This window comes from Sesamum indicum, linkage group LG9 (assembly GCF_026168435.1).
Source record: "Sesamum indicum cultivar Baizhima isolate 11 linkage group LG9, ASM2616843v1, whole genome shotgun sequence".
Taxonomy (NCBI): Eukaryota; Viridiplantae; Streptophyta; class Magnoliopsida; order Lamiales; family Pedaliaceae; genus Sesamum; species Sesamum indicum.
In genome coordinates, this window is record NC_142665.1 from 3670318 (window position 1) to 3694427 (window position 24110).

A 24110-nucleotide genomic window follows, 5' to 3' on the forward strand; every position below is an offset into this window, starting at 1 on the left:
GCGAAGCTTTCAGGAAGAGGGGTAGTCTTGTGTGTAAGCATAGCATTTCTGGTCGAACCTTATTATTTAAAAAATTTTTAAAAATATTTATTAAACGATCATTAATTTTTTTTAAAGAAAGAGACAAATGTCAAAAAGACCATTTGTAATTTACCCTATTGTTTACTCAACCATGACTTCCTTGCCACACTAGGTATCTATGTTTTTAATATATGCCAAATACAAAGCCTACTTAGTCATAACCCTAATGTTGATGAACGCGCGTGGAGGGGAAAATAATTGGTACCATTTACAAATCGGTTTACCTAATACCGCCCCTGATTATTACCTATAAATGTTTGCCCAATTTTGCGATTGGACAAGTTAAATCTCTACTTGGATTACAAAATGATAACTTCTTCTTTAATTAATAGTGACTTTTCGGATTAAATTACATCAAAAGTATATTTTAATAAGAGTTATGCAATTTGAAGCTTTCACGCCCGCTGCAATGATTTTTTATTTAATTGTCCATTATACTCATTTTTTTTTTAATTTCTTCAAAATGAGGTTGATTTTAAAATTTATCTACAATATGCATTTATATAATTAATTATGAAATTACAACTTTAGATGACAATCAAATTTTCTATAACGGGCAAATTAGGTAATATCACAACGAGGTCGGGCCAAACATGAATTTTTATTAAAACTAAATATTTTATTTGAGATAACTATAAAATAAATTACGTCGAAATTTTTTTAAAAGTATATCTAATTTTACTAACACGTATTTATTTTTGCAAAATTATAAATTCCTCGTTTCAGCCTCAAAACTAGAGCACCCATGAGAATCTTTGCCCACTGCTGGCAAGAATATTCAATTTCAGCCCTCAAATCCTCTTTTCTAAATCTCAATAATCAAAATTTTAGCTGGCTAACATGCTGAAGACCTAATCATCAAAGTGTGAACTGGGAAAGATTCTACTCCCCTCCTCAATTACGCCTCGTCTCCCCCTCTTGCCTTTTTTTTTTTTTTTTATCTTAGTCATATCCCAGCGTGCAGAGTATATATGCAAGAGAGAGGCGTCGTCTGTATAACAACTCCCCATCAAAAGTCAATAAAGCCAATCCCATTATTTTGAATAAAATATAGTCTTGCCAACCACTATTTGGTCTGAGCTTTGTGTGTACAATTCAATATTTTACTGGTAACATCACCAAGAATGAAAAAGATGGCTGCTGCTCTCATCATAGTTGCAATCAGCAAAAATAATCATCCATGTAGCTACCTATCAATGGAGAATTGGTCAACTCCAACCGGGTTTCTTCCCTTTTGCTCTTTTTTTGTTCTCTGGTTCAAGCTTTCATACCCCACTTTCTTGGGTTGCAAAAAACAGCGGCTGCAGCTCTTATCTCTTGTGAGTGTGTTTTCTTGTACCTATTATGTTCGAACATGTAGTTATGAAGGTATTTTTATGTGCGAAAAATGACAGCTGTTTGGACCTTTTTATCCTACGTTTTGTTCTATGTCATACATGTTGTGTTGGAAATTACGGGATTTTGTTTGATCTTTCAGTTTTTTGTCTTGAAAAGTCTTTGTCTGCTTGTATTTCTGGTTTACTTCTTTCATCTTTCAAGATGTTTTTACTTTGGTTTAAAACTTGAAAAGTTTTACTTATTTTTCCTTATATTTTTGCTCCTTATTAATTTTTAATTGTGTGGTTATATCATATTGGAGACTGACAGAGTAGTTAATTTTGATCTTTTTTGATAATTATTTCAGGTGGGCCTAAGTATATAGAGATTATTCACAATCTCGGGTAAAATGTCGGTTCTTGGGATGTCCCAGCTAACTTTTGCAGAGCTTAGAATGAGTCTAGTTATGTGTATATGCTGGTATTTCTTGTTTATTTGTGCAGATTGTCAACAAACTGATCCGGCTGAAGGTAGTTGTTATGTCCAACATCTCATTTAGTTACTCCGCAACATGGTGATTTGAAGTTTCATAGTTAAGATTGACTATAACTTTTTGAATGTCCTGTAATCGAGTAAAAGTCTGCGATGCTGTTTCATAGTCATACTAGTTTTCCTTTTCTTTTTATTTTGTTCCTCTCGAAGTCTACGTTTATGAGGGATAAAATTCCATGAAATGAAGATTATTTGTTTCTGAAGTCTACAGAAGTATTTGTTGATAACATTGAACAACTTTTTTCTTTTAGCACACCATATGACAGCTGCTCATACATGCAGGTTCATTATGCCAATTGCTAGAAATTTCTTTAGGTTTGTTAAGGAAAGGTTTCAAAAGATTTGTTTTCTCTTCACGTTTATTGCAGTTCTTCTTCTTCTTTCAGAACATCTAGTGTATATGCAGAAATATTTTGCGTATTACCATTATTATGACAAGCTGTGGGGTGGTACTCTATATTATGTATTTTGCCTCCTTGTAATCTGGCCTAAAAAATGAACCAGCTCACTAATCCTACCAAGAAAAGGCATAAGAACATCCATTTTATGTAAGGTGGATACTGTAAAACAGTGGTTTTTTGATTAAGATTGATAGTTTTGATATAATATCCACGACGCTGTTGGAATTCACATAGGCTGCCATGAGAGTTTGACAGTTCAGTTTATGACTTTATCTAGGTTTTGTTCTTCGGATATGGATACATAGGTTAGCGAGAAAGAGATTCTACAGTTCAACTTAGGCAAAACCCTGCCTCATCCTCTGTATCAGGCCCTTATGAGTCCATATCATATTTAAATGCATAGTTATAAACAACTAAAAGCTTGCTGTGCGGATAGCAGAGATCCATTTTTTCGTATGAATTGGCTATAAACTAGCTTTAAAAATGATGTTCTGATATTGACCTATTCACATTATATGCATCTATATATGTTTACGTCTGATATGTTGTTGCCTGATACCATGGCAGTGTCTCCATTTTGTGTTAATCTTGAATTAATTTGGGAAAAAAAACTTAGGATGATTCGTGTTAAATTATTAAATGCAATCTATACATAGAGAGTCAGTATGTATATTTATCTCCACTTGAAATCATGAGAAACATTTGATGTTGTGTGCAGTTAGTGCATTACGATCCATCAAAAGAAGTTTGGTGGATCCTTATGGAAATCTTGCCCGCTGGAACAAGGGGGATCCATGTGCTTCAAATTGGACGGGGATTATCTGCTATAATACAACACTTGATGATGGTCTCTTTCATGTTAGAGAATTGTATGATTTCAGTCTTTTGCGTCTTTTCTACTTAGTATTAGGTAGTTGTGACTTGCGAAACACGAAAGTTGCCTGCTAAAACTTTTTCTTGATGCTTCCATCCATTTAATGTTTTCACTCATGGAGAATGTGTTTCCATGCATAATGGATGTATAAGGAATGGTGGCACGAGTTGTCCATGAGGAGGAAATAGTTTGTCTAAACCACCTTTCCACCTCCATATCACTTAAAATATTGTCTTAACATGGATTAAATAAAGTTTGTCGTACATTTTCTTGTTTTCATTTCACAGCAAATAGAAGGCAGAATTGCAAGAGAAATGGCTTATTGTTTAACATGGAAATGGTGTGTCATATTTCATTAGAATGAGTTTTGGTGAAAAAGGAGTTGCATCACAGCTATTGGAGAAGAGAAGACAACACATCTAAGCCTCTAAATTTGTAGTAGCTTCTCACTGTCTAGGTTAGACTAACTAGGCTGTGGGCAAAATATTGTGCCCAAAAGGAGCATTTTGTCTCTTAAAGTTCAGAAGATTAACATGGTTTGTGTCCGAAATACTGGGTGGGATTAGCTAAGTAGCCCATCTTTTTATCAGTATGAGGTGCCATTTGCTCATCCATATTTTTTATGTACATCTTGGATTGTGTAACTTGTTTCCATCTTCTTGAATGTATCAGATTATTTAACTTGTATTCCATTTGATGCCTCTGTTTGTTTTGAACAACAGGTTATTACTGAATAGGAATCTGTCCGGCAGTTTATCTCCAGAACTTGGCCGTTTATCTTATTTGAAGATATTGTGAGTAACATATTCATACTCTACTATAATTAAATGCGCTAGGCATGTTTACCTTAATTTATTACTTGTTACCTTGTGGTGGCTTTGCCTCTCCTTTATAATCGATTCCTGTTCATTTGTTGTGGTAGGGACTTTATGTGGAACAACATTACTGGGACCATACCAAAGGAGATAGGCAACATTACAACGTTAGAACTTTTGTGAGTGGAAGCACCTTTTTGTTCTATACTCTTTATTACCATTCTTTATCCAGATATTTTATAGCCTACTTTGTCATAAATGGTTGAAGAAATGGATTTTTGCAAATCCGTGATGGGACACTGATCATATCAGAAGTAATCATTAAAAGATTGTTATCTTTTTCAATACATTTGCATGAATGTTGGATCAATGTTTATTTTTTTTAATCTTTTGTCCATTAGAAAGTGCACATTTTTCTGGACTCCTTACCTGCAGTTTCTTTTCCTTGGTTACAGGCTTCTGAACGGAAATCAACTAACAGGTTCCTTGCCTGATGAGCTTGGTAATCTTTCGAACTTGGACAGGATACAAATTGACCAAAACCATATATCAGGACAACTACCTGTGTCATTTGCGAACTTGAGCAAAGCAAAACACTTGTAAAGATTTTTTCTTTATCTTATTTTATTTTATACATTAAAAACCGACGCGTTTCCTGGCTTTTCCTTTAGTAATCTAATGACTATGTTGTACTCTGACCAGCCACATGAACAATAATTCACTGAGCGGGCAAATACCACCGGAGCTATCTCGACTTCCAATTCTTGTTCATCTGTAAGTTGAAGATTCTTATGTTTAACACTTTCATGGCATTTAGAGCATTGTCGAACTTACTGACTTAATGTTTTTGCAGGTTGCTTGATAATAACAACTTATCAGGATATCTTCCACCAGAACTTTCTGAAATGCCAAATTTATTAATACTGTATGACCTCTTTGTGTCAATATATTTACTTCTTTTGTTGCTTGATGCTACATTATTTCCTTTCTAGTTGTCATGAACTGGCCCGGAATAAACTGCCTAACTAGATTTAGTATCTCTACATTAACAAGATATGTCGGGAAGGGGATATTGGGGTTTCCAGATTGGTTGAGGGAGGAGTTTGGAGCCATTTTTTACTGATGTCAATTAGTTTCTACTAGAACATCAGTTAAGAAGTTTCTCAAAAGGGAGGACTGATGTAAATTACAAAGTAATTGTTAGGAAAACTCTTGCCTCTTGTACTTGCATCTGTTGGCCTAAAGCTTAAAAATGGCCCATTAGATTATGTTTGCCTCATAATAACTCAATGATGATTATTTCTGCAGTAGGTGTTCCTTTCAGTTTTAAGTTTCAAGTCCTACTCTATCAACAGACAGACAAAGCAGAAATACATTATTTGCTGAGACTCAATCTTTCTCTGAACTGAGAATCTATGAGAGACTTGCAAGAATGTCGATTCATAAAATTTTCGTTTCTCCTGGCTCTCAGTTGTCATGTATTTCCTATCTGACCCTTCCAGCCAACTTGTTTTTGAACTGTCTAGACTTTGAAATCTAAAAAGTGACAATAAAACATTTGTATTTCTAGTTTTAAAGGAAATGTGAAGGAAGTATGGGATCTATAAGCTATATTTATAAATTTATTCATATAATTTTATTTGATTTTATTGATACTCTAACAATTTGACAAGTATATAAAAATTTAATAAACTTTGTCATATAAAAATATCTTGGCTTCGTATTAATATCTTGCATGTTCCTTTTTTTTATTTTTCTCTGCTGAATCTTAGATCCAAAATGCATCCTAATTCTGAAATGATCAAAAGACACCTGACTGCTGCATGTACTTCTTCCAATTTCATTATTTCATACTATGAACTGGCAGTTAAACACAGAAATCAACCTGCTTGAAGAAATTCTCATTAGTATATAGAGTAAGGCCTTGTTTCTAGCTGCTTTGTCACAGTAAAATAATTTAGAAGCATGCTCGCCATCAGTTTATTTTAGCTGTCTCTCTCTAGGTATGATGCACTTTCTTTTCAGCCTTACCCCATCCTTGAGAATGTCGTCTGGTGTTAACATTTGAAACACAATCTTTGTCAACTGTCTCTTGCTTCTTTCTATTGGTTTTATATAGAAAAGTCAAAAGTCAGGGATGTTGCAACTCCGTGCCTCTTTCTTATGTTTTCTTTTGTTTGTTTCCAGTCAACTCGACAACAACAACTTTGAAGGGAGTACAATACCATCATCATATGGCAACATGTCTAAACTGTTGAAGTTGTAAGCACCAGTGCAGTCTTGTTATGCTCTATTATATAATTATATCTCTTGTAGTTATGCACGGCACCAACAATTATCACTTCTGCAGATTCCTCCCTTCTTGAGGTCTCTGCACTTGTTCTTCAAATGCCTTTTTTTCTTATAAGAACTTTGACGTTTCAGAACTCGACAAAACATATCGAGAAATGTTCTCCCAGACTAATGGTCTGTTTGTTGGCTGTCAGGAGTCTTAGGAACTGCAGTTTGCAAGGGTCCATTCCTGATTGGAGCAATATGCCAAGTATTGCTTACATGTAAGTGAATATCCAGCAAAGTTCTGTGAGTTGACTTCTAGACTGGAACTTTACTATTATGTTTATAGTGTTAACCTTATCTAATTAGGAATTTTCCTTCTGGTGGGAAGAACCATAATATCGTCATTTTGAGACGTTTTGGTCATTAAGTAGTGCACTAGTATGCCATTTTATTTAGTTATTATTTGCTTCTTTCTTGCAATAATGGGGTGTGATTGCATTTCAGAGATTTGAGCCTAAACCAGCTTAATGGAACTATACCAAGAGGTGCACTTTCGGAAAATATCACGACAATGTAAGCAATCAATTCATGACTTTGTTATATTTCTCTGGAGTTTATCTAAAGAAGATTACTTTGAAAAGGTGTTGATTTTCACTTAAAAAAATTCTCTGTTCTGCAGTGATCTGACGAGAAACAATCTGAATGGTACCCTTCCCGCTAGCTTTTCAAGTCTTCCTCTCTTACAAAAATTGTGAGCAATCATGAATTTTCTGTACATAAGTTCATATCTAGACCCTGATTTTTACTTAACAGAATATAATGAACTAAGCAATTCAATTTTATCCGTTTTCCTTGCAGGTCAGTCGCGAACAATTCTTTGAGTGGTTCTGTTCCTTCCACCATCTGGCAAAATAGGACTCTGAACTCAACTGAGAGACTCATTCTGTAAGCCTTAAAACTGCCAAAAAAAAAAAAAAAAAAGAAAAAGAAAAAAGATGTCTTTCCATTGTCTGTAACTTCTCTTGACAATATATGATTTCTCCCTCGGATCTCTTCCCCCTCCTACTAGAGTCTGAAAGTTTGAGATCTAACTCGGATAACTGAGCCTTATTTTTTTTAATATTTATTTGCAGTTTTATGGACTTTGCAGGGATTTTGGGTTCAATATGTTTTCAAACATTTCTGGCATCCTTCTCGCTCCTCCTAATGTCACCATTGGGTTCGTCATGTTATAAATGTTTTTTCTGTAAAAATTTCCCTTTCCTAAATTGGTCACTTTCCTCAGTTAACACACTTTTGCCCCCCACCCCAAAATTATCTGTATAAATTATTTCAGGCTTCAAGGAAATCCCGTATGCTCAGCTAGCAATCTAATTCAGTTCTGTGGACCTCATGAAGAAGATTTCAGCAATACCTTAAATGTTACAGATCTCAATAAGTGTCCTCCCCAATCATGTCCACCTCCTTTTCAATATGCCCCTCCATCTCCTGTTATAAGCTGCTTTTGTGCTGTTCCACTGCTTGTTGGATATCGGTTGAAAAGTCCTGGATTCTCAGATTTTCTTCCATATGTCAATTCTTTCAAAGAGTACCTAAGTTCTGGTCTGGAATTGAATGTCTCTCAGCTGGACATTGATTCAGTGGCTTGGCAGAAGGGACCTCGTCTTAGAATGTACCTCAAGATTTTTCCAGCCTATGTCAATGATAGTATTCGGTTATTTAACAAGAGTGAGGTCATCTGGATTCAAGAAATGTTTAGTGGATGGAGGATTCCTGACAGTGAAGTCTTTGGACCTTACGAATTTCTCAATTTCACACTTCTGGATCCTTATAAAGATGGTATGCTGCTGTGCAGGATTTACTCGTACCAAAATCAGTCCCTAGCTAAAATTGCCTTATCTTGATTTTGATTGTGTGAAAATTCCAATATTATTTTCCCATGTTATAGGATTGATTTTCTTCTTTTTAATGGGAGATGCGTTCTTGGTGCATATATGTTAAAGAAAGCAAGCAAATTAAATGCCATCATTTCACTCACAAATGGTAGCTTTCTTCATGAGGTATTGCTTAAAGTGTTTGAAGCTTGGAAAAATTGGTGAGGATGATATCGGTGTGGTGTGTGTCTTAAAGAACAGAAAGTTCTTTATTTTTCTATTTCTTACGTAAACAGATCAAGCCTGCATAACTTTTGAATGTCTATAATTGCATATAAAAGATCCAACTTTCTCATATGCTCGAGGATTGATACATCCCGTTTCATTTTTGGTTAACTTGTGAGGTTATTCTTTTGTGGTTGCAGTGGAAAATTTGTCAGCTTGTTTCTTTGCTTTTCCTTTACAGCGGATCTAAGTACTACCTTGACACAATAACTATAGTTGAGCACCTTTCTTCTATTGAAAAACTAAGGCCATTTTGCAAAAACATATTACTCTGCTTGTGTGGTTTAAATAGACTAAGATCCTTGTTACCTCCATATTCTTTGTATGGAGCAGCGTTTAATTCTTAGTTATATTGCAGAATTTCCTCCTCCTTCATCGTCTGGCTTAAGCAAGGGAGCTCTGGCAGGTGTTATACTGGGGACAATAGCTGGATCAGTCACTCTATCTGCATTTGTTTCACTTCTTATCTTGAGACGGCACATCCGGAAACACCATACATCTTCAAAAAGACGTCAATGTCAGTACCATATAATTTTTTGTTTGGGCTATACAAATAGTTCTTATCGTGACATAGCTTCCTTAATCTAGGAGAAAATCTTCAATGAGAAATGCACCAAAGATCTGACAACATATGGCAAAAACTATTATGGTGTTCGATCCTTGGGGGGGACTTATATGCTGGTTTAGATTTATGCTGTTTTCTCCATCACATGATTAAGCTATAACCACTAATGTTACCACATATAGTGGAGATAAAATCAGATTTTTAAAGTCACACAGCCAGCAAGCTATTTCACTTGTTAATTGATTCCTGGCAAACTTTATGAAATTCAAAAACTGGAACTGCATGCATGCCTACTTTGATCCATGATAAGACATGGTCTGGTTTTTTCCTCTGGAATTCTCAAATTATCGACTCTATGGTGGTTCCAATTTTGGAGCTGAGTCCATAATATTAGTATCATACTCGAAATACACTTGTGTTAGTTACCTTCATTTGATTATTTGAAATGTAATTTACATTTTGTTTCAGCATCAAGGATCTCAGTGAAAATTGACGGGGTCAAAGATTTCACTTATGGTGAAATGGCACTGGCCACAAATGATTTTAATAACTCAACAGTGGTTGGGCAAGGAGGTTACGGGAAGGTACATAGAGGTGTTCTTGCTGATGGAACCATTGTGGCCGTCAAACGTGCTCAGGAGGGATCATTGCAGGGTGAAAAGGAGTTTCTTACGGAAATAGAAATATTATCGAGGTTGCATCATAGAAACCTGGTGTCGTTGGTTGGATACTGTGATGAAGAAGGTGAACAGGTATTCCTGCTTGAATATGTAAAATTGCCAACAATTGAGTCTGACAAAAAAAAAGAAATAGGTCACACCCAGTATAATGTCAAACTTGGAGTTCAAATAATCCGCAAAGAGTTTCTTCAGTTGTGAATAGCTAAACATGTCATTATAGGTCTATTTGGGCATGCATAGGCCTTTGGATGGATCCTTCGCCCACGTCATGATTGACCTTTCTGCTACAAAGTATGCGAGTTGCTTTTTCCAAGCAAAATGTAAATGTAATCCAATAGTCGCAGGGAAGCTAAAACCTTAATATGCCAATGTAATATTGATTACTGGGCATGGTGTTGCTAGAAAGAATATGGATGAACTAGAACTGCTAAAAGTTCCATATGCTACATCTTCCTACGAGTAGCGATCTGACTGTAAAACTTGTGACGAGAAAGAATTAGAGGAGATAATAGCATTAATTATTATTGGTTTTAAACTGTATTAGTTTCCAGATATACTATAGTTATCTTTCATTGTTTGGCAACTTGCTATTCTGACCATACATGGAAGTTGCAACTTGCTATAACAAATCATTCTTTTCATAATGCAGATGCTGATTTATGAATTCATGCCAAATGGTACCTTGAGGGATCATCTATCAGGTAATTTCTTTTGAAAGCATCCTTTTGACTAGCAAAATTATGCGTGTTGCGAGTATTGCAAGTATTTCGGAAACATGAGATTGTATCAAATATAAATCCAATAAATCAAGAAATATTTTAAATGATGTTATAAGAAATTGGATAAATAACAACTAAATATATTAGCACTATTTGAAAATCCTTTTAGTTAGTAAAATATTTATATATATTCTTAAAGATATTCTATTCTTTTGATATATACATGAGTAAGTTACAAAACTTTGTCAAAAATATAACTGTAGGCTTACACATTCAAAAAATTATATAGCTACATTAATTTTAAAATAGCACATGTATGTATGCACACAAATATATTACACATGCATATAAGTTTGTGCCCCATGTATATTTACTTTAGAATTACTCTTGATTGTACGTATCAATTTTTCTTTACTAGTTAACTATTAATTAATATTTTTTTATCCTTCTTAGACATATCCATTGTATGTTTGTAATTTCTTACTCAAGAAAGGTTGATAATTTTAATTTTTTTCATTAATAGTTTGAATAGAACAAATCTTCTTCCATTTGTTTTCGAGGATATAGATTTATATGCATATAAAATGTTATTGCATTCTTGTACTTTTGAAGATAATATTTTGTTTTTAAGATCATTTACTTAACCTATATGGATGTCCACTACTATGTTCATTTTCTTTTCTTTATTGAACATAAAAGCACATCTGATTAAATTTTTATTTTTCCATCTTTTTTGTACATTCATATTTCTTTTTCCCCCTAGAAGTATTATGAGAAAATGAGAGCAAATATGAGTATCCTTATATAGGTTGATAATTATAGTTAAAAACTCCCTGAATGTAATTTCTACATGGTAAAACTATTTTTCTGAGCACGTTCAAAGATTTTAGTAATGTTGAGATCTTCTAAAATATAAGTTAAGAAGTCCTTACTCTTTTAAAGCAGTTTATAAGCTCTTAATATCTTGTTTTGAATCCTATAAGCTCATTCTTTAAAAAAAAATTTATGAAACATTTACAATATCTTATAAAATATTTCAAAAAACTTATAAACTCAACTAGTCACCCTCTTACTCTAGCATTGGTACCATAATGAATGACCATCTCATTTAAAAAGTTTTTGTTGAGAATCATGAATTGATTCTCCAAATAGCTGTAAAATCACAACAAAATCTTAGTGATTCTTGTGATATCTAGATGATTTGATTTTGGAGATATTTTCTTATTTCTATGTTATACACATGTAATTCATCTAGATAAATAGGTGGAGGTTATATCATCAAGCTAAGAGAGAATAATATGACTTAGCCATTTGGGCATTTGTCTCGTGGACGTAGGTCATATGACTGAACCACGTAAATGTTCATCTTTTTTTTCTCTCTTCACTTATTTAAAACTCTGACATGGTATCAGAGCGGGTTTTTCAAAAAAAAAAAAAAAGAAGAATAGAGAAAAAAGAGCTTCTTGAAACCCTAGCGTGCCGCATGCTGCTGTTGCCCTACCTGCACGCTGCCTTTTGAAACCCTAGAGCGCCGTCGCTTGAAACCCTAATTTGTGTTACACCTAATTTGTATGACTTGGAGAACAGAAGTCAAAACTTTTCTTTTAGTGTGACGCCGAGGAAGGTCACCGGAGGTAAAGGAGTCGTCATGCCATGCCTACACATCCACAGTAGCATAAATAGAGACATCATGTGGGACAGCGAGTTTTAAGTGCAAAACAGAGAAACAGACAAATTAGGTGTAGAACTCCCGCAGTAAAGGCTTGATGGAGCCAGTGTTGCCTACATAGCACAAGCAGTGTTGGTGCAACAACTAGGGTTCTAGGCGTCAATGTGCAGCTAGGTTTTCAGCAATTTTTCTTTTAACTGCTCTGCTACCATGTTAGATTTCTATAGATAAGTGAAGAGAGAAATAGAGGACCAACATTTACGTGGTTCGGTTATATGACGTCGACGAGACAAATGCCCAAAGGGCTAAACTCATATTATTCTCTCTTACTTTGCTGATATAACATCCACCTATTTATATAGGTGAATTACATGTGTATGTCATAAAAATAAGGAAATATCTCCAAAATCAAATTATATAGATATCATAAAAATCACTAAGATTTTGTTGTGATTTTACAGTAGAATCAATTCATGATTCTCATAAATTTTATTATTAAGGTTAGTCAATATTCCTGACAATTTGATATTGGATGCTTGATCAGGTTAGTCTATGTATACCATGTAATAAAGGAAAGTTTCACAAGGATGCTGCTTATCTAATAGCCACTGTCTAGAAGTAGAAGATCATATTCCCATTTTACCTTCTAAAGGGATGTGTCTTTAAAGGAAAAGAATCTAGGATCTTTTCCCATGACCATGTTAACCAATGAGTCTGCTCATCATAAGTTCCATTACCACAATAGCCTAACTATAAATGTAGCACTACCATAACCTGATTAATCATCTCAGCTGTTCATCAATGAAAGATGGTATTATGAATGTTAGATTAGTATTGATTATTTTCAAGGACTTTCTGTGGCTCTTTTCTCCCTCTCTCCATCTATCTCTTCTCGTCTCCTTTTTTTGTCCCTACTTGTGTTGGTCCTTTATTCTTCCCTTGTCCTCGGGAAAGTCGATCTCTGTGAGGGGAGGGGAAGGGTGAAGAACAGAAATTTATCACGACACATTGATTCATCAACTTGCTTTGCTATGTTTATATTCTAATGTTCATAGTATTACAGGTAAGTCTAAAGTGCTGTTGACTTTTGCCATGAGGGTAAAAATTGCATTGGGTTCAGCCAGAGGCATCCTTTACCTTCATACTGAAGCCAATCCTCCAATATTTCATCGGGATATCAAGGCAACCAACATATTGCTTGACTCCAAATTTACCGCCAAGGTTGCTGATTTTGGACTATCACGGCTAGCTCCGGTTCCGGAGCTTGAAGGAGACATCCCTTCTCATGTATCTACAGTAGTCAAAGGAACACCGGTGAGCATGATAATAAGTTCAAGCTCAAATATTTTGATGGAAATCATTATTCAGTTCTTAATATTGTTATTATGTTTTTAAGAATATTAAGTTTATGTAAAATGGTATTAAATATAAAATCCAACAAAATAAAATTAAATGTCTTCTTAGTATCTTGTCATAAAGTACAACAGTCATGTACAGTAATGCAAATTCTCTACACTATATATTACTTTTTCGAATTGCATATTGTAATGTATATTAGAATACTATTTTTAATTTTGTATGAAAGTAATTTTTTGAATTTATAGCAACACAGTATTCAGTATCTTAATCATATGTATAAAACCTAAATTGATTGATTATCCTTAATAGCATGATTATGATTAAAATTTGTATGATTTTTTGTCTTTCATTTTTTAATTTGTTTTATTGTTAACATATAACATACTATTTTGCTATCTCTTCGACTACAATATAATAACATTACGATTTTTTTATTGCATGAGTGACTTTAAAATGTATGGAAAGGAAGTTTTTTGCTTTTGTCTCCCCTACGATATAAAATGAGTATTCCATATAGTAAATTTACAAGTCTAACTTTATGTTTTTCTTATAGTAAGTTTTTGTGTTTGTCTATCAAATTACCGAATACCAGTAAATTACTGCATTTCATTAAATATAATATTATCGAATTTTAGATATTAGCAATGTTAATTACATCATTACCCTTAAGATTATGTAATCAATTATAATTTAGTCTAACAAAAATTTCCAAAAAATATTCATACTGGAGTGGAATAAGATTAATCCAATTTTCTTCATCCTTTATGTTGCTAAAAATTGATAGTACCTAATCCCTGCAGGGATACCTTGATCCAGAGTATTTCCTAACTCATAAGCTGACGGACAAAAGCGATGTATATAGCCTTGGAGTTGTATTCCTGGAGATGTTGACTGGAATGCATCCAATTTCACACGGCAAAAACATTGTTCGGGAGGTACTCTATACAGATTGTTCTTAGTTTGAGGCATAGAATTTAGAGGTCATGTCTTTGAGGCTCTGCATTGAATACTCACAATGAAAAATTGAAGTATGCTAATTGGATGCTGAGTTTTAGAAAAGAGTTGATAAAGTAAAATCTGTGGAACTTTTTGTTGTTGCCCCTAAAATTACTTGTCAGCAAGTAGTACTAAAATTTACTGCTCTAAATTATAGGTAATTTTTTGGAATAAATTTTCAATGTTAGGAAATAGAGTCTCTTTCTGCATGAGAGCTTTCATTTTGGGACTGGGGAAATGGTAACCTGAAGCCAAGTTTCTTGACAGGTCACTTTATGCATGCTAGAAACAGAAAAATAGAAAAAGAAAAGGTGACTTGTTTGTGCAGTTGTTTTTGATGTTGGTTAATCTGCATCAGGTTAACAATGCATATCGTTCGGGTATGATATTCTCTATCATTGATGAGCACATGGGGTCTTATCCTTCCGAATGTGTGGAGAAATTCGTAAATCTGGCTCTGAAGTGCTGCCAAGAAGAGACAGATGGCCGACCTTCAATGGCGGAAGTAGTTAGAGAACTTGAAAGCATATGGCTTATGATGCCAGAATCCGACACGAACTTATCAGAATCCATGGCCACTGATCCCACGAAAGCTGTGACTCCACCATCTTCATCCTCATCCCTGAGAAATCCTTATGTTTCACAAGATGTCTCTGGCAGTGATCTCGTCAGTGGAGTCATTCCCACCATTGCACCGAGATGATGGTATCATTTGGTTTTTCATTTTCGGTTCCTTGGTGTTGCCATTGATAGGATTTTGACAAAGTTTTGTACAGTCATTATTTTAATCACAGTTGCACATTGTCAGCAGTTTTAGTTTCACTACAGGATGGCCATTGCTGTATTTCTTTATTTTATTCTGCTTCTTTAGCTTGAAAAGTTCTTGCTCAAACTAGGTCGCCAAATTCATTCCGTTCACAAGCATAATTCACTTGCCATGTGTCAGTTTGGATTCCATCGAACCTGTTCTGTTAGATAGAATATAATCATTAGGACTGCAAGCATCACAATTATGCAATAGTGTTATTGTCTTCATTTCTATGCCAAATCTAATGAAGAGATACAGTGATTGATGTACTGTGACGTCCGTAGAATTTTGTATATAATTGGGAGACTAATTGGTAATTATTAGAAATTTAGATGTAATTAGTAAATAAAATTATAGATTGAATTTGGGATATAATAAAACTTGAACGGATTAAATTGGAGTTCGTTATAATATTTAGGGCAAATTATATTAATTAGAAAATTAGAAAGGACGTAATGGGTACTTTGAGAAAAGTTTAATTAAATATATAAAATAATAATATTATATATATAAATAATATATAGTAGAATTGAGGGGAGAGAGAGAGAGTGTAGAATGAATGAGGCGGTGGGCCTCTCTTCCATATTAATACAAACTCACACACACACATTCATATACACACAGCGACGCACACACACATTTCGGAAAAACAGAGGTACGAAAATTGTAATTTAATTTCTATTAATTTATATAATTATATTATTTAATTAGTCCGTTTATTAAACGTTGATTATATTGAGCGGTGAACTATTTAATCGGAGTGTTTTATGATTTTGGCTATTTATATTAGTGTCAAATTAAATATCACAATTGCTATAAAAATGATATAGTTGGGTAATTAAATATTAGATTTGTTAGATTTAATTATCCTTATAGTTAATTTATACAATTCCATCGGAATGATTAACCAAATATGTAATTCTATGTATTGTTGCTTAATTAAATTGTATAGCAACGGTAAATTGACAGGAAATTCATAGAAATACTTCGGAAGTTATATTTTAGAAATATTATGTTATTAAAGAGGAAAATGAGGTTTCAATGGTAATATAATTTTACGAATGTTATTAAAAATGATAGTTATAAATATATAAGGGGTTTGATTAAGTGAATTCTTATGAATTATTTGGTAAATTAAATATATTGATTATACGTATTATAATTTATTATAGGACGTGACGACAAGGTAGAGGGTTGAGCAGTCCCTCGTAAAATAGAAGCATTTTGGGATATAAGGTAAGTATAGCTAATTGGATTTATATATATATATATATATATTTATATGTGTAGTACTGTATAAAATATATATATTGGTTTCTTGGATGCGAACGTGGATTTGGCTTTATATTATTATACGTGGCTTTCGTATATTGATTGTTTACATAATTAGTTGTGGATTATTTGAATATCGGTGAAATTGTTACTATGTGGTATGTGATGGTAATGTAGAGGTATGCGGGATATGATTATGTGATAATCATATAATTGATTGTTGATGAAATCTAATTGGGAGTTGTTATTGAGAAAGTGATTATTATAAAGAAAAGAATGATGATCGTGAGTTGAGATAAAAGATGACGCTTACCTAGTTGGAAACACAGTCAATGGTTTATGAAAATGTGATTGATATTGAGATATGAAAAAATATGTGAATTAAGCTAGGTACCATGGCGCGTAGGGTACCGGGGTATTCCGGGGCAGCAGGGAATATCCTGTGCTTGTTAGCTACACACTGGGGTGGTGTGGGGGTACCATGTTTGTTGTGATGTCCTGTGCTATATTGCTACACAGCTGAAGTAAAAGAGTGTGGGGATATCACACAACGGGTATCCTGTGCTGTATATGATATGATGATGGCCGGCGAAACCATTGACTGATGTATACCAATTAGAGTAAGTGGGGCCCTTAGCTAATAAACGATAATGTTGAATATTGTGTCATAGCTTGATTTATAATTGTGAATAGGTATTACTGCTTATATTTGTTGTTGCTATTGACAATGACTGTTAGTCGATGTGACTGCATGTACGTGAAATTGTTGCCTGTATGTATATATAAACTGATCAGCTATACTTATTGAGTAGGCAGCTCATTCCTTGCCACGTACTTTTCAGGAGATAGGTCACACTGACTAGCCACATTGGATTTTGAGCGGTGCCGTCGTCTTTATTAGGTGGGTCAGCCGTGACTTCTGAAGCCAAAGTTTTTGATTGTTGGGTTGTAAATATTCTGGTCTTTTATCGGGATTTATGTTTAAAGTTGTGGTATGATTTTCTTGAGGTTATGAACACGAGAACATGTAGTGAGGGTAAATATGAATTTTTGGTGGTATCTAATACCTTTTGTGATATATAATATTATATTGATAAATTAGAATTTATTTTACTGGTTGAAAGAGAATTACTTATAGAATGAGTTCTGATTAAAGAAGGGATGAAATAGTAATAATTAGATGTAGCGAGTAGGGGGTGCTACATGTACAGTTTGTAATCAGTTTTTTTGCGGTTTTCATAAGCTTCTAATTAGTCAAAAAATAATGAAGGAAGAGAAGATATGAGGAAGTGGATGCTGGCTCGACTATGCCTCTTAGCTTCTTTTTCTTGCAATAACAAATATGTACTGGTACAAAACCAAACAGGCAACTGATGCTCATACAGAGCCAAACCTCTTCTGGTGCATTAGAAATCAAGCCACGGCCACCAAAACTGGTTAATGCCTTCTCAAAACTTCTGCTGGCGATTGGATGTACGGGTTCGAAGGTTTGATATTGTGGGCAGCCTCTTTGAGGTCTCGGGGCGGCAAAGAACCAGGAGAAACATTGTGGGTAACTTGTGGAATTGCACCCTTGGGAACTGTTGGGATAGGAGAGGATGAAAGCTTTGTGCCGTTGGACTGCATATTAGTGGCTGTAGCTATCTTGATGGGGTAAACTTCAGTAACCTCTTCACTGCCTTCATCTAAGTAAACGACATCCTGCATTGTGAGCTGGTGGTACTCAACAATCTCTCTTAGGAAACGATTCTCCCGTGCATAGACTGAATTCTCTTGCGCGAGTCGAGCTTTCTCAGCCAAAAGGGTCTCAAGCTGAAGCCTTACCTGATAAAAGAACGTAACCATAAGACTTGTTAAGAAGTGTATTCATCTGTAAGTCCAAACCAGACCTGTAGCCCCACCACAGCTATTCTCTAGAGAAAGATGCAAAATAAGCACAAGAAGAAAAAAGATGAAGCGGAGAAGAGAAGAACAGTTGGTAATTACTTTACTTTAAAGCCAAAACAATGGAGGACTAGAACTTTCAAAAATAGTGATATCATTGTCATAGGCAGGAAAATTTCAGATTTTTGTTTTTCTACTCCTTAGAGGTTCAGGAGTTAGGATGGGACAAGATTTACTCCTTTCTTCATTTTCCAGGAAGGATTGAGATTCTTACCAAATCATCATCTTCGAGGTTGTTTCCTTTCTCACGGCTCTCCCTAAGGACTCTATTTTCTTCTTCCAGCTGACCACAGCGTTCCTTTGCAAAAGCCAGGTCAGCCTTGACTGTCTTCAGTTCTCGTAGAAGAAGTTTTGCTTTTGCAGCCATTGCCATTGCAACCTGAGATTTAGAGCAGATGCCTCATCATTCACAAATAGACCACCAATCTGATGTCAAAGAGTCAAAAAAATGCAGCTATATCTAGAGCATTTTTTAAATAGTTGTGATGCTCAGCATCTTCTATATTGGTTGTGGTGCCATCAAAACAGAGAGTGGTTACCCTTCACAAATATACAAGAAGTTTCATCCCTGTATATGCAGCGACACCAGCTTATCTCTGGTTTATAGTTTCATAAAAGACCAACAGAAGTAGAAGAACGCGATAGACGAAAAAGGCCACTTAAATGAAAAAGGACACAAGGACAAGAATCCATCATTATAGTCTAGACAATCTACCTGTATAATATAACCAACAAACTACATGATCAACAATACTCTGAACATACAATCCAGAGTACCACTAAAGTCAAAGAGGCACTTGATATTAATGGGTTGCATTAAGATTTTGGCCCCACTGATAGCCAGGTACTTAGTATGGGGAAATGGCAACGTTCAGTTAAAGTTCCTGCACTGAGCTCTTGCCAACTACACTCGTTTTGACTCCAAATATTTCTTGCACCCCTGTCCAACTAGTTATAACTATTTATAGAAGGTCTAATTAATTATGAAGTATAACCAACTTAAAAACATCCATCAATAATTTTTTGCTCCCCTTCTTTGAATCCCTAAAGTTGAGTACAACTTGTTCCCTGGAAATACTTAACATTAACAAGGTTGCCATGATTCTAGACTTGAATATTAATTTTGCTCGTGTAACAGAAATGGATGGCTAACACCATACTACTTCTTAGAATACGTCAGAGTTAACATCCATTATAGGCACAAAAGTTGTATTGAATACAACCTTTTCATGTTAACTAAAGACAGCAAAAAAAGCCAAAGAGAAAGTTATCTGGTGGAGAATAATTATATGCTAACACCGGTGCAACACAGTGGCCACCTTACGTCGCGAGATGCTTTCAGTTGCATTTCCAAATCAGTGTGTAACTGAGACTGAGGCTGCATACGTGTCTGGAACATATGTTGTTTCCGCAAGCTACCAAGATTTGAAGCCTGGTCCTGTGCTACAGTGCTGCCACCCTTTTTCCTTATTTGAATCTTGCGAGTTTCTTGAATTATGTCTGCAGTCCGGTTCTCCACTGCCGTGATACCTCCCTGCAAATGAGACGTGCGTGCAATGTTTTTGGATGAATAGAAATACCGCAATTTTAGAGATGAATAAAGAAAAGTTCCTATACAGCAGACAAGGGTGAAAACCCTAACAGATACTTGCAAATTGTTTTTTTATTTTTAAAGAAAAAGTTCTTCCTCACTAAAATTGTTATCCCTGCTTGAGGGAGGAGCATAATTATTTATTGATAAGCTTGAGTATGATTTCCTTTCAGGACTGGGACCAAACAGGAAAAAACCACACCTCCTATATGTCTGAAACTACATGACACTACAAACCTTTGCAGTAATATCATGCAAGATGCTTTGTTCCATTTAAATCCAATCAAGTCTTCCCTTGTTAACTGTCAACTTCTGATTAAATGGAATGACACGCCCCCTCAAGCTGACTCACCCTCTCTCCACAACTTTCAAAAGAAAGTTAGAGAACACATGAGAATTATTGAAAATGCTCCAAGAAATAAGTAATCAAAAGGTAGCTTATCCACGCTCTTCCTGCTATTCTTTAAAACTTTCATCCATGAAACTACTTGTGTAAGAACGCTGGAATATACTCTCTTTCATGTTCAATCAGATTTTTGCAGTTCTCCAATAGCTAGAGTGACACTCATAAATTGAAATTCAACATCAGATCTTGATGGGTGCTAGAAGTGACGGTTGCCCCCTGGAACTAAATGCATGCTAAGCAGCTGACACAGACAGCCCTTTATATCGTCACTCTTTCACCTACAAGTAGTGTTTTATAGTAGCTTTAATATTCAGACTCCTTTTCATGAGCATTCAAGTTCATAGGACTCAGGGGCAGCTGATAATGCTATCTCGTCAAAATTGTGAATAACAAACCTACTCCTCATTTGCTATCAGGATCAGCTATCATGAAGATCTCCACCAAGAAACATAACTAGATCTAAAAGGATCAAAAGAGTGACGGTCATGTATAATATCCCACCACCTTCCTAAGAACACCACACAGACGCCTACCTCAAGAGCATTACCAATGGTTCCGCCAATGTGTTGAAGGGATGATGCAATAGCACCTAATCCTTTTTGTAATGAAGAGCTCTGAGTCTTTAGATAGCTTTCTGAAGAGCTGTATGTGCTATGGTCCTGCAATTAACAGGAGACCCAACAGGTATTTTGGTTACCATGATGTTTCATACGAAGATAAAGGATCATAGCAATCTAGAGAATTAATGGCATCAAAGTAAAAGATAATACAGCCAAATTAGGAATACAATTTAGAGAGTTAACAGAACAGAAGTAGCTGATTGACTGCCTGTTCGAAAAAGTAAAAGTGGATTTTTCTCAAGATCTGGAATAAAAGGTTATTGGAGAAAGTTCATAAAATAGAGACTAATTCCAATGAAACAGGATGCATCACTACTTCTCACCCTGGCCGAAATGCTGCAAGCATTTTTCATTCAATAACTTCTCTCACCTGGACCTTTTTGGCCCTCTCAGATGTCTGGGTCGTTGTCCATTCTGGCACTTCATGTGGTTGAGCTCCATTATCATCATCAAGAATTGCTTTAGCTTTTCGAGCCAGCGCCCCCCAGAATCCTTGCTTAGATTCATTCATGTGTTCCTTTGGTGTATCCTCATAGAGGGATGACTCCTATATTTCACAAAAGATTGTATTAAAAACTCACAGCTAGGAAGGATGACCTAGTAGACCAGCACACCCCATGTACCTCAGAAACAGCATCATCACATGTGTACCGAACGCTTCAATGAGAAATGTTTCAATAAAAAGTCAACACACGCATATGTAAAATCAAATACATATAATGGCTCCTAAATTGTTACATGTGAGATACTCCTCTAATTCTGACATCAGAAAAATACTCAAGCACACAAGTATAGAGAGAATTCATATAAAACACCAAGCAAAGCTCATGTGAATATGGATGAGTGAAAAAACAGGGTAGTAGATCAAAATCCAGCCACTAATATCAAACCAGGCATAAGAGGTTATACATTGCTCCATAGTTGTATCGGGAGAACTCATTACTTGTGTTCACGGCATCAGCTAACAAGATTTTTTTGCACTTCAAAGGTGATAGGATCCATTTAGATAAATCAACTAGTACAATTTTCCACATCATGTTGGTACAGACAAACAGATTCATGCACTTCTAAATGCAACAAGTATAAATAAGAAAGCAAGTCCAGAACATTAAACTGCCTAGGATTTCAAGGTTTCAAGAAGCGAGTCTAGTGTCCTTCCTGGAGGTTGACTAAGAATAGGCGCACACAGCAGAAAATGCTTAGGAATAGCACTTCGAAATGTCCCTCTTGAACACCTGATATCTATAATTCTGTTTAAGGACCATCTAGCTTGAGTTCTCAAAATGCTATTTGATACACAATGTCTTAATTATTTGAAGAGTGAATCAAGAAAGTAATCATACACCTAAATTCATAAAATTTGAATTTAAGACTATTCTGTTCTCATGATCAAGACGCAGCAGAGTTATCTAGCACCAGATTCTTCATTAAGCATCAGTCACTACGTTCACCAAGTACATCTCAATATGCCACAATTGATTTCAAAATTTTCAACATCCTGTACAGGTAGAGATGCTGCCCTTAGACCCAAAAAATGCTGTGCAGCAATGTTGAAACCAAAATGTATCCATATAATCGTGGAAACACCTGCCAATGATTTATGCGTGCCGTGCATTTCTATACGCATCACATAATTGCAGTCAAGGGCCGTCCACCTGCCACATGTCAGCAGTAGTGCAATTGAAATATTTTGGTAACTGGTAAATGGCTACCAGAAGACATTTGGTTATGTCATCGTTATATTGCCAACTTTTGGCATCATAAAAGTCTTGATGTAAAGAACCAAAGGAACAATGTGGCAAACTGAGCTTGAATTCAAGAAAATAGTAGGCTAGTAGGCTTTTAAACAAATTTTAAAAATCCGTATACATATACGAAGAGAATATTGATCTCATATCTGAAAGGGGTTGAGAGCAAGTTATTTCGGAAGGGACTATTTGCAGTAGGTGTTCCAGAAAGTGTCCAATCAAGTAAAACAGTTTTATGCATGATGGGAACTAGGAAGATTGAAAACATTGGTAGAATTTAATGTTTTACCAGCACACTATGTGGATTCTTGGTTAAAAATTATGTTTTACCAACATAATTTTCAGGAAACAACTACTGGGCCACCAACATCCATTCGCAGACCGTACCTAGCATATCTTGATTACTTCACGAAATTCAGATCCTCCAGCTACCCATGACCCAGAAATCAATATTACATCACAACCAGAACTTCAATGAAAACTATTTCATTCCTCTAAAACATGCTTTCTTGTCTCAAAATCAAGCAAATGCATGACCTCTCAGTTTCACCACCCAGTTAGAACCAACCCAAACATTTTAGAGAATGCAACTGTAACAAGCCACAATTCCACTTAAAGTTCAAGTTCCAAATTTCACAAACCTATCACAGATCACAAAACCATTACAAAATAGAAGCACAATGGGTGGGTTAATACACAAAAAGGAACATCAAAAGAGAGCCACACAATTGACCTATACCAAAACCCAGCACAAAACAAAACTCAATACCGCTAGCCAAATAGGTCGGAACTAAATACGGCAGCGAAACAACAGTTAACTTAAACCACTTCACACTAACTCCACAAGACAATACAAACAGTAACCTAGAAATTACACCTTAGCAGAGGAAAGAGCGGAATCACGTGGCGAAGAGAGCGCTGACTGTTCATAGGCGGTAGACAGTGAGGAGTCCCTGTACTCTGCCGAAGCTCTGATGGCTTTGGCGGCCAGAGAGGAGGCGGAAGAAGTCGTAATGGCGTCCGGCAAAGCGGCAGTGTCATAATTATTGGAGTAGGGAGCGCCAGTCCTCCCCTGTTGCTGCCGCCTCCTGTAAGCCATTAATGGAAGTGAATTCTCAGTCGGTTGAGCTCTCTCTTTCTGTTTCTTCTACTGTCAACGGATTTTCATTTTCGCTCCCCCATCTCACTTCTCCTTTATAATCATTATTTATTTTGGTAAATTATAATTCTTTTTTATTATTTAAAAAATTATATTAA

At 35.3% G+C, this 24110-nt stretch overlaps 2 protein-coding genes and 1 long non-coding RNA gene across 5 annotated transcripts; 2 read left to right on the plus strand and 1 right to left on the minus strand.

The window, feature by feature from the left end:
- The first annotated feature begins 867 nt into the window (after positions 1-867).
- On the plus strand, positions 868-15356 carry LOC105170475 (putative LRR receptor-like serine/threonine-protein kinase At1g06840). Of its 3 annotated transcripts, XM_011091242.3 has the most exons (21): positions 868-1400; positions 1766-1928; positions 3070-3220; positions 3948-4019; positions 4148-4219; positions 4496-4639; positions 4743-4814; positions 4894-4965; positions 6228-6302; positions 6527-6595; positions 6822-6890; positions 6997-7068; positions 7176-7262; positions 7468-7536; positions 7654-8156; positions 8835-8993; positions 9510-9793; positions 10371-10422; positions 13173-13423; positions 14269-14403; positions 14823-15356. In XM_011091242.3, exons 2-21 carry the CDS (start codon positions 1808-1810, stop codon positions 15165-15167), a joined length of 2874 nt encoding a protein of 957 aa, XP_011089544.1. In that variant the 5' UTR covers positions 868-1400; positions 1766-1807; the 3' UTR covers positions 15168-15356. The 3 variants fall into 3 exon arrangements, with proteins under 3 accessions (XP_011089544.1, XP_020552474.1, XP_088740496.1); XM_020696815.2 differs by lacking the exon at positions 868-1400 and having other exon boundaries at positions 1786-1990; XM_088884370.1 differs by lacking the exons at positions 868-1400; positions 3070-3220 and having other exon boundaries at positions 1809-1928.
- A 456-nt stretch (positions 15357-15812) lies between these two features.
- LOC148786824 (uncharacterized) lies at positions 15813-17652 on the plus strand. The gene is made up of 3 exons (XR_016067183.1): positions 15813-15927; positions 16445-16508; positions 17387-17652. It is a non-coding gene; the product is annotated as an uncharacterized LOC148786824 (long non-coding RNA).
- A 174-nt stretch (positions 17653-17826) lies between these two features.
- On the minus strand, positions 17827-24049 carry LOC105170476 (uncharacterized). Its single transcript, XM_011091243.3, has 6 exons — positions 23731-24049; positions 21476-21652; positions 21019-21144; positions 19813-20022; positions 18703-18867; positions 17827-18368 (listed from the first exon to the last, which is right to left on the minus strand). Exons 1-6 carry the CDS (start codon positions 23950-23952, stop codon positions 17982-17984), a joined length of 1287 nt encoding a protein of 428 aa, XP_011089545.1. The 5' UTR covers positions 23953-24049; the 3' UTR covers positions 17827-17981.
- Positions 24050-24110: the final 61 nt, after the last annotated feature.